At 33.2% G+C, this 10,840-nt stretch overlaps 1 protein-coding gene and 1 non-coding gene across 2 annotated transcripts; one reads left to right on the top strand and one right to left on the bottom strand.

Moving 5' to 3' along the window:
• The first annotated feature begins 1,219 nt into the window (after window positions 1-1,219).
• Window positions 1,220-5,688, top strand: LOC112040902 (uncharacterized). Its single transcript, XR_010629222.1, has 5 exons — window positions 1,220-1,359; window positions 2,955-3,209; window positions 3,918-4,049; window positions 4,170-4,286; window positions 5,073-5,688. It is a non-coding gene; the product is annotated as an uncharacterized LOC112040902 (transcript).
• Window positions 5,689-8,040: 2,352 nt separating this feature from the next.
• Window positions 8,041-8,532, bottom strand: LOC112018068 (TMV resistance protein N-like). The gene has a single exon (XM_024050577.2). It carries the CDS (start codon window positions 8,530-8,532, stop codon window positions 8,041-8,043), a length of 492 nt encoding a protein of 163 aa, XP_023906345.2.
• Window positions 8,533-10,840: the final 2,308 nt, after the last annotated feature.

The raw sequence follows: 10,840 nt of genomic DNA, 5'->3' as shown, positions 1-10,840 counted from the left end.
ATTCTGACCGTACATTTGTTAGCCATCTAAACCTTCACTTGAGTACATGTTCCATCAAACATCCTTTTTTGGTTCTCTATGAATGGTGGTAGTTGAGATTGCACTGTTCAGGGGTCTTCTCCACATAAATGCGGCCAAAAAAGTTGCTGCAATGTATTTAATGCGGTCGTAGCAGCTTTCATTTTAGATATTTCTGAGTTCTTATCACCTTTGTAGGTGTTTGAGGTTCATCCTGATCGTTGGAACTGCCTAGAAGGTTATCTGAACTGCCCCAAATATGTGCTTGACCAATATTCAATATATCCAAGAAGAAGGTACTCCTCAGACTATTCCCTACCATTCTTTTCTTGCTTGATTCTCCACTTTGGGCCTTTCCCAATCGTTTGCTCTTCCTCGGACATTCACTCATCCTCGAATAGAGCCCAAGGCCCAGTACACAAATTTGGGCTCTTACCCCCACAATTTGAGTTTAGAAATGATATTATTATATTTTAAATTTGATCATTTTGTATACCATATATTTATAAATTTAACATAGGAATATATAATTTGGCCCCCCAAGCAAAATATCTTGGCTACGCCCTGGCTAGAATAGCATTGAGATTGTAATTAACAATTTGACTGAACTGAGTATTGGAAGTGCAAAACTGCTTTTTATCTCATCCATTTAGTATGACTTTTTCATAGGGAACCGTCGAAACTAAATGTTTTTTTTTACTCTTTTACAAATCTATACTAATTATTAATAACTAAATTATAGTTGAAATTATATTATTTAAGTTAATTACATATATCAATTTTCATTTATGAAATTATAAAAATTAGTTTTACTAATCTTGTATTGTTTAAAACTATATATAAGTGATTTCAAATAATAATTTAATATATCTTATGAACTTATATACTAATTTCACTTTAAAAAAATACTAATTTCATTAACTTAATCTTAAGTTTATATAAGTATATTTTTTCATATGTATACGCATATTTTTTTTTGTTAAACATATATATTCACATAATTAGCTTATTTACAACCGCGTTATTATATTTGAGTTTAATTTTTTTTTTAAATAAAAAATAGAAGTTTTTTAAGAAAAAAAAGGGAAAAAAAAAAAAAAAAAAACAGTTCATTAACAAAATTTTCTGAGTGTAAAACGACGCCGGTTCTAGAGGTCAAAAATAACCGACCGAAACCATTATAAGTCCTTCTCTTCCCTCGTTACTCTCAGATTACACTCGCATCCGAGCACGGCGCGTCTTTCCCATAAAACCACCAAAAGAAAAACGACGTCGTCAAAATCAGAAAAAATTTGTTAGGTCAGAAAAACCGAACCCAATTTGCTCCATCGACGACCCAAGGTGATTCTTTTTAAGCTTTTTAAGGAGATGGTGAAGTTAGCCCATCATTATTTGTATCATATTTGTCTTTGGAATTTAACTTTAATTGCAAATTAGGTTCAATACCCAATTTTTATTCTTCTACTTGTAGAACTAAAAAATATGGGTGCTCTTGGTATGGTTTAAGCATGTATGTTTGGAAAAAAAATGTTAATTAAAGAGAAGTAACTTAGACCCAACTGGGCCAAGTACTAGACATACTGTGAATTGGATTAATTTTTCAACTTTAGAGATGAATCATTGGAAAATTGTTGGTTTTTTTGATAATATACGCAAAAACCAGTTGCCGGGTAATCTAAGGGCATTCACCCCTGACTGGCTAAGCAGTTTATGCTCATGCCCATGAGCTAAATTATTGATTTTTTTTTTTTTATAACATATGCCAAAAAGGCAAAAATCAGTTTTCAGGTAATCCAAGGGCATTACGGGCTAAGCAGTTTATGCACATGAGCTAAATTATCGATTTTTTTGATAGAGTATGTCAAAAAGGTAAAAACCGGGTAATCCAAGTGCATTCACCCCTGACAGACTAAGCGGTTTATGCTCATGCCCCATTAGCTAAATTATTGATTTTTTGTAATCATTGATAAATGTTGTTTGGTTACTAATAGTTGTGTAGCGTGCAAAGAGCCTTGTAGTTTAGTTAGCACCTCTTGGTGCGTATAGTGGAAACGTCCAAGGTTTTTATGGAGGAATTAGTTGGGGAATTTTTCTTCAAATGTTTGGAATATGGTACCGGCTTGTCTTATGTGGCTTACTTGGTGGGAACACAATTCTCGTACGTTTGAAGACATTGGGAGACCTGCAGATCTTTCAGAGTCTTTGCTAGCTAGGATTTTGTTTGAGTGGTCTCGTATTTGGGGTTTTACGTATTATATTACCATGTTTGATTTCTTAATTTTAGTTAGCTTTTCTATTTGATTTGTTTGTATTCATCTCAAGTGCAGTGGGTTTACTATTGTAAACACATTGTACTTTTCAAATCAATAAAACTTCTATTACCTATAAAAAAAAGGTTCGAATTCCCCCTCTTCCAACTATTGAATTATCAAAAAATAGTCGTGAAGTGTGATTATTGGAAACTTAGTTTCTTAGTTGTGCTCTGTTCTTCATATGCTGCACATGTTTTTTGGAATAGGCCATTGGAAGGTTTGAAGTTTAACGTAGGGAGACTATTGAAACTTTGTTGTTCATAGTTAGATTTACAGCAGGGCATGTTGATTTAACTGTGGGTCTGTGATAAGAGGTTTTAAACATTTAGTACGTAAACAGCGTCATCACTTTCACTTCTTTCTGTTTGAAGAATTTGGGAATTGCTTATGTGTTGTATGAAGTTTTTTAGTAACTTATAGTCACTTCTTGATTACTAGCTGTTTATTCTTCCTGAATTTTACATGTTATCACTCAAGTATTTAATTTTTGGAGTCATTGAGATGATTTAGTCTTCACTTTAATTCTGACCAAGTTTACAATATTGCACTTAAAAGCCCTTTATCATATCTTTACTTTTTATTGGCGGGTTTGAATAGCCTAAAAGCAAATATTTTTATTTCTAGATGGCATTACAAGAGAAATTAGATAGATTCAAGAAGCAGCAAGAGAAGTGCCAATCGACCCTCACAAGTATTGCTGCATCTAACAAGGCCGAAACACATAAATCCATGCCAGTACCAGCAGCACCTTCAGTTGCAAGAGCCCCTGCTCCTGCTGTCAAATTTTCAAATGATACAGAGAGACTTCAACATATCAACAGTATCCGGAAAGCCCCTGTAGGGGCCCAAATGAAGCGTGTCATAAATCTTCTACTGGAGGTTTGTACCCAACCATCTTATCCTTCATTAATTTGTATATGTTCCTTGATGCAATTATTTGTGTTGCCGTTTGATTTAAAATGCTGAATGCTCTTAATGGATGGTGTTTATTGCTCACTCGAGTTGGGGAAAATTCAGATCCTAATGTGTCTTATTTTGTGCAGTTGTCAGGTCAATGTTAATTTGGAAAAGAGCGAGATGGTCTAGTGTAGAATTGAGTTATTATCTGTGATTTATATTGATCTTTTTAAGTAATTATATTAGTATGCGCATTCACTTAACTGGCCTACTTTTTCTTCCTCAATTAATTGGGATGGGAAACTTGAAACCTTGTTTGTATGACATTGATTTCATGGGAAAACCAATACTACTTAATTGATTGATGTGCTTTCAATTGAAGGTAATTATAAATTATATAGATGCTTGGTGGCAATTTGTAGTTGTATTTTTAGTTTACTGTAATAATGGGGTATGTCACTCGTCCCCCTTCTTCTGACTTTTGTGACATTGTTAGGAGAAGGCACATGGTGTTTCCATTACATGTAGCATTACAATCACCGTTTGTGGGCCCCACACACTGTGATTGTGATGCTTCATTTAGCGGAAACATAATCTACTTTTTCCATCTTTAGAGGTCAATGTGAGTTACAGTAGGTAGGACCAGGTGAATGCTATTAAGCGCTAGTTTATTGCTCCTTGTGTTTGCAGACAAGGCAAGCCTTTACCCCGGAACAAATTAATGAAGTCACTTATGTTGATATCAATGCCAACAAAGCTGTATTTGATAGTTTGAGGAATAACCTGAAAGTCAACTATGATGGGAAGCGTTTCTCTTACAAGGTAACCTTAAATTTATGTAGCTGCAGATCTTCATCAGCTGATAGCTTTTAAGTTGCACTCAGCCTTTTTCTTTATACCTCTTTCATGGTAGATGACTTTTTGACTTTTCTTTGTCCGCAGTCCAAGCATGATTTGAGGGACAAGGAACAACTTCTTTACTTAATAAGGAAATTCGTATGGGGCATTGCTGTCATTGATCTTAAGGACGCATACCCTACTGTGATGGAAGACTTGCAGGTAATGCAATATGTGTTGATAATACCATGAGAAATTTGTTTATATTAATCTCTGAAAAGAACTGCTGGCTCTTCTAGCCTAGCATGTGCTTCCTCCATTCTGTTAAACGAGAGAAAAGAGAGGGGGGGGGGGGGGGGTTGTCTCAGGGACCAGTGGGAGGTGAAAGGCTATTTGATGCAGCACACAATTTCAAAGGGATTGAGAATCAATAAGAACAGGGGAAAGAAAGTTAGAAAAAAGGTTGGCCTTGGAGATCCAGGCAGAGTTTCCTTGTTTTTGAAAGAAGCCATTGAAGTATTTGTGTGTTTTCTGACGTTGGATGCTTAGATTAGTTTTCTCAAAGTTGATTTTCCTTGCAAAACCAGGAGTGGGTATTTGAGTAGTGGTGTGATTTCTCAATGGTAGAATTTTTTATTTTTGTAATTTTGTTTGCCCTTTATTCTGTGACTTTGTTTTCTTCCTTTTCTTTATCAGCTTTCTCTCTCTTGCTTGCTCTTTGTTTTAGAACTGAGGAAAGTCTTTTCTTCTAATGATTATTTGTATCTTGTAAGTGAAAACTATCAGCATCTTCATTTTTCAATAAAAAGTTTAGTGGTGGTCATGTGTCAGTTGTCTGTGTAGTGTAATTATATTTAGACATTGATACTAAGTGAGGATCGCCTTTTGAATTCAGTAGATAGAAGAAACTATTAGATAGATAAGGAGTAGGTGAGTGAGTGAGTCCTCACTGACCCGAGCGGTTTGTTCCCTCTTGCCATAAAAGTTTGTGAATTCATTCTTCCTTAGGCTTTGAAAGCTGCGGGTCAGATATGGCTGCTATCAAACTTCGATTCACAGGAAGACATTGCTTACCCAAATGACCCAAGGGTGCCATCAAAGTGGATGATGACCTTAAGCAGCTATTTCTGGGGATTGAATTGCCTCGTGATATGATTGACATCGAGAGGGATCTTCAGAAGAATGGGATGAAGCCTGCCACCAACACTGCTCAGAGGAGGGCCAGTTCAGAGGTTCAAGGCATGTCCTCCAAGCCCAAGCCAAAGAAGAAGAAGCATGAGATCACCAAGAGGACAAAGCTGACCAATGCCCATCTTCCAGAGCTTTTCCGACACCTAGATAAAAAATCTTGATGTATTGAACAACGGATTGAAGCTCAATTGTAGGATGGATACAACATGCTCTTATGCTAGTTGCATGGGTTATGTAGAAGGGAAGTGTTCCTAGCAGCTTAACTCCAAATTGATGGCTCTTGCTAGAGTTGTACACAACGGTTCATTACTGTTTTATAGCCTGTTCCTGTATTATTATTATTACTAGCTTTTAACCCGCGCAATGCGCGGGATCATTTTATGTATTAATAAACTCTACATTCAATATAATCTTAGTTCTCATGCTTCCACTACATGCATTTAAGTATTTATGTTGCATTTATAATTTGTTATGCTATTAAATTTCTGTGGCAACAATGCTTAGCTTCGTTTAAAGTCACACATAATCAAGTATATATGTTGAAGGAATATCTTTTAAGGACCTTTCCCAACAAACAGATTGAGCATATCTTCCGTAAAACCAATTGCTTTGTGGACATTTGCAAGATTTCGATAGTTTAAGACTTATTAATTTATTAACCCTTGATAAGGAGGGTATAATGCTGTCAGAATTTATTAACCCTTGATAAGGAGGGTATAACACTGTCATAATTTATTAACCCTTGGATTTTTTTTTTTTTTTTTTTTTTTTGAGAAGAAGTTTGGATGACATTTAAAGATTAAAAATTACACAAAATTACACCATAGTGTTCCATTAAGCAACTGAGCATGCATTCAATACAATTAAATACACTATATTGACTTAGTCGAAAAATTAAAATAACTAAAAACATAGTAATCAAAGATGAAATAAATCCATCCACTTTCAAGCTACAAATTCCCTTCAAACTTTGATTTTGACAGTAAATACTGAGTTTGGCATCAAGATAAAGCTGCAAACAAAGAAAAGAAGTTCAATATTGTTTACTCAAGGAAGAAGGAAAAAAAAAGCCTGAAACTGGGAAAACAATTCCAAAGGATAGATTAAACAGTCTACATAATTCTTTGAAGTATTCCATTATTAAATCCTAATTTATGGTTAAGTGCAAATTTCTTCTTGGCATTCTTTGTACTTTAAAATAATTTTGAGAGAGGGCTTGGTAATACAATTCATGATGCACAAATTATTCAAGATAGAATATTACTTTGTCCAAATGGTTGTGTTATGCAAGCCTAGATTGATAGTTAAACCAATCTTATGCAGCAGTGGCAACCACTGTTGTTGTCTGGTATAAATCTTTTTTGTTTGGATAGAACCTAAGACCAAACTCTAAAATTCAAACCCATAGCTTAGTTCCCCCTAAAATTTCAAATACACAATCTCAATGCCCATTGTGATTCCATCTTGGTTCAAATTAAAACTTATAAATCCCAAATAGAATCCAATAAGAATTGGAATTTAAAATTCCTTATGAATTTCGAAATTATATCCAGAATTTAAAAGCACACGAATCAATGCCTATGGAGAAACTACACTAAAATCAAGTTTCTAAGTGGTAGCCACATGAACCCAGATAAGAATTCACAAAATTAAATCAAAAAAAGAATAAGAAAAAACATAACAAAAGTAGGACTGAATATAAAATATTACTTAGAAAGAGAGTAGAAAGATTGGACACACATGATCTTAAGAGCATCTCAACTGCATAAGTGGGGCTAGAGTTTGAAGCATTGGTAAAAGTGACTGTTTCCTGATGCTTGCATGTATTAATGTTCCGTACAAACATTTCAAATAATTAGCCCTTGATCAAAACCATATATGAGCTTAAGATAGAGATCAGTGATTAAATTACCCCTTAAATGAATAGGAGTAGTACATAACTACTTGCAAAAGAGACCAAAAGATTGATTATAAAGCAATAACATTTGATACTTCCTAAAAATTTAACAAAAATCTACTAAACATGGAAAAAAAATTCTAACCAAAAAACAATAATCAACAAAAGAAAACCAAGAAACTAAAATTAAGAACAGAAACAGGAACTAAACCTAACAAAAATCTACCAAACAGGGGAGAAAATTCTAACCAAAAAACAATAGTCAACAAAACAAAATTTTTTTTTTTTTTTTTTTTTTTTTTTTTTTTTTGAGATAATATAGACAGAAGACACAGAGGATGGGAAAAATTATACTCTAAGTACAATACTTAGAGTTTGCGAATGTCATTTTTAAGAGTAAATGATGTGATTGTAATTTTGTATTGTTGATAATTGATTTTAGATAATGTTATTTAAAGATGTTGACCTGGAGGATTCCGAGTTACACTATACGTATCATTGCATTGAGTAGATAATTGATTTTAATATTGGGTTAAAATCAAACTGATCACTTGTTCTTTTAATTTGAAATGATAATTGCCTGAATTTTGAGAAATGTTTAAACTGATCAATTTGTTATTATTCTGTCAACGGGAATGAATGGAAAACACATCATGTGAGGAGAAAGTGTTTCCTTTAAATATAATATTCACTTAAAAGTAAAATTTATTTGAATTTGTTAACTATATTATGACAGAATGATCAATTTAGACATTTTTCAAAGTTGAAGAACTTATTATTTCAAATTAAAAGAACAAGGGGCCAGTTTAATTTTGACCCCAAGTTCAAGGGGATCTTTATGTATTTTTCTTTTCAATATATTCAGTGAAATAATGTTACTCATTGAAATTACCTGTCTTGTAAAGACCATCCAGAAAGATTGGCCACTTCTCTCAAAGTAGCTCTCCACTTGTGAACCTTCTTCATGTTCTCTTTGAAATGTTTTTCATGTTCAACAAATGCTTGTGCATAAGTTTTTGTCTGTTTGCGAACTTCAGATGGATCCACATTATAAAAAATGGGTAAAATTATAAGCCCCATCTTTTCTTTGCATTCCACAATTTTTACAAGTTCATCCAAACACCATGGCGATGATGCATAGTTTTTTGAGAGAATGACAACAGCAAACATTGATTCTTCTATTGCTTTTAAAAGCTCAAGTGAAATGAGCTTTCCTCTCTCAAGTTTTTCATCGTCCTTGAATGTGAAAATGCCCTTTTGCTTCAAAGCAACGTATAAATGGTCTGTAAAACTCTTACGAGTATCTTGACCTCTAAAACTTAGAAAGACATGGTATTTCCACCGATGGCTAGAAGAGAAAGATGGGCTTTTTGTATCCATGACAGCCAATCTAAGTTAACAAGTAAATATGGAATCACAATATAGAATTATAGATAAGAAATGGTATGTACACATGAAAAAAAAAATCATTCAATTAGATTTTGAGGAAAAAAAACAAAACGATTCAATAATAAAAGTGAAACTAAGGGCCTGTTTGAATGAAAGGGGAGTGGAGGGGAGTAGAGTAAAATTGGCTAATTTTGAATCAAATTTACTCTGTTCTACTCTACTCCCCATCTCTCTCCTCAATCCAAACCAACCATAAATGGGAGAAAGATAAAATAAGAGGATGTGGATGACAAATCAAAACTTACAGATTTGGGAGAAGGATGCTTGTGACAAGTTAGAGCTTATACAGATTTTTGGAGAATTGAAGTAGTATCACTGTATGCTCGTGACAAGTTAGAGCTTATACAGATTTTGGAGAATTGAAGTAGTGTCACTGTGTCAGTAAAGAACCATGCAATTTATGATTAAATAGGAAGAATAAGGTTTGGGTCTAGTACTATTGTGTATTGGATTTGACACGATGTGAGAACATGACATTTTTTAGATACGTGTACAGGTCTAATATGTTAGAGTAATACACCCAAACCGTATTCAATTAGGAATGAGTGAAGCAACTGCAGTTATATTGACACTTCCTTTTCTTGTTAGTCTTAGGTGAAACTAAAAATATAAATCCTACCATCTGGTCCAATCCTTTGCCCGTGAATGTCATCCTTCAAAGTCAAAATATTAATAAAATTCCAGATCTCCTCTAACAAATCCCAATCACCACTATATTTATAAAATAAAATAAAAAAAGCATATCTGTCTACACCATCGCAGAGCTGCCTTGCCATGCCGTCCGCCAATCTTCCGCTCAGGTCCACTCCTAAACCAGTCCAACCGGTGGTACATGTCCCTCAAGCTATCTTTGTTTTCACTCTCACTTTATTTCTGTGTCTGCTAATAACACTGCTGTAATGCAGTTCACAAAACAAATGACACTGGCTTATTTGGCCGAGTAAAAGTAAAAGTTGGCTGCAGTATGTGTCACTTTAGAAACAAATTATTTAGTTAAAATTGAAAATTTTTTGTTGAAAGTATTGTAAATAAAACTACCTTAAAGCTAAAAGATAGCTGTAGTTTTCAGTTATCTCAACTGGTAAAGTCTCTAATGGTTGTATAAGAAATTTGGGCTTCAATCTCTTACACCAAAAACTAATTGATGTCTTGGCCCGATAATAAAGAATTATTAACAGGAGCGAATGTCATAGGTTAAAACTCACTAAAAAAAAGCACATATTATAACTACACCAAAAACTGATTGGTGTAGGTTGAAACTCTTTAAAAAAAAAAAAAAAAACACTACTTGGTGTAGGTTGAAACTCTTAAAAAAAAAACACACACACACATATTATAATTACTCCAAAAATTGATTGGAGTTTTGGTCTGATAATAAAGAACTCTATCATCAGAAGCGAATGTTATAGGTTGAAATTTTCTTTAAAAAAAACACATATTATAATTACACCAAAAACTAATTGGTGTAGGTTGAAACTCTCTAAAAAAAAAACACATATTATAATTACACCAAAAATTGATTGGTGTCTTGGTCTGATAATAAAGAACTATTAGCAGGAGCAAATGCTAAGCACATATTATAACAACACCAAAAACTGATTGGTGTAGGTTGAAACTCTTTAAAAAAAAAAAACACTACTTGGTTTAGGTTGAAACTCTTTAAAAAAAAAAAACACATATTATAATTACACCAAAAATTGATTGGTGTTTTGGTATGATAATAAAAAATTCTATCATCAGAAGCGAATGTTATAAGTTGAAACTCTATAAAAAAAACACATATTATAATTACACCAAAAACTAATTGGTGTAGGTTGAAACTCTCTAAAAAAAAAGCACATATTATAATTACACCAAAAATTGATTGGTGTTTTAGTCTGATAATAAAGAACTATTAACAGGAGCAAATGCCATAGGTTGTCATAGGCTGAAACACTAAATAAACTTAAAAAAAAAAAAAAAAAAAACACAAAAAGAACTATTAACAGGAGCAAATGCCATAGGTTGTCATAGGCTGAAACACTAAATAAACTTAAAAAAAAAAAAAAAAAAACACATATGATATTGGTGTCTTGGTATGATAATAAAAAACTATTAACAGGAGAGAATGTTATAAGTTGTCATAGGTTAAAACTCTATAAAAAAAAAAGCACATATTATATAAAAAAAAACACTAAATAAACTTAAAAAAAAAAGCACATATTTTAATTACACCAAAAACTGATTGGTGTCTTGGTCT

Source organism: Quercus suber, unplaced genomic scaffold (genome assembly GCF_002906115.3).
Source record: "Quercus suber isolate HL8 unplaced genomic scaffold, Cork oak 2.0 scaffold_86, whole genome shotgun sequence".
In the NCBI taxonomy this organism is placed as follows: Eukaryota; Viridiplantae; Streptophyta; class Magnoliopsida; order Fagales; family Fagaceae; genus Quercus; species Quercus suber.
This window is presented reverse-complemented; position numbering and strand designations above follow the sequence as displayed.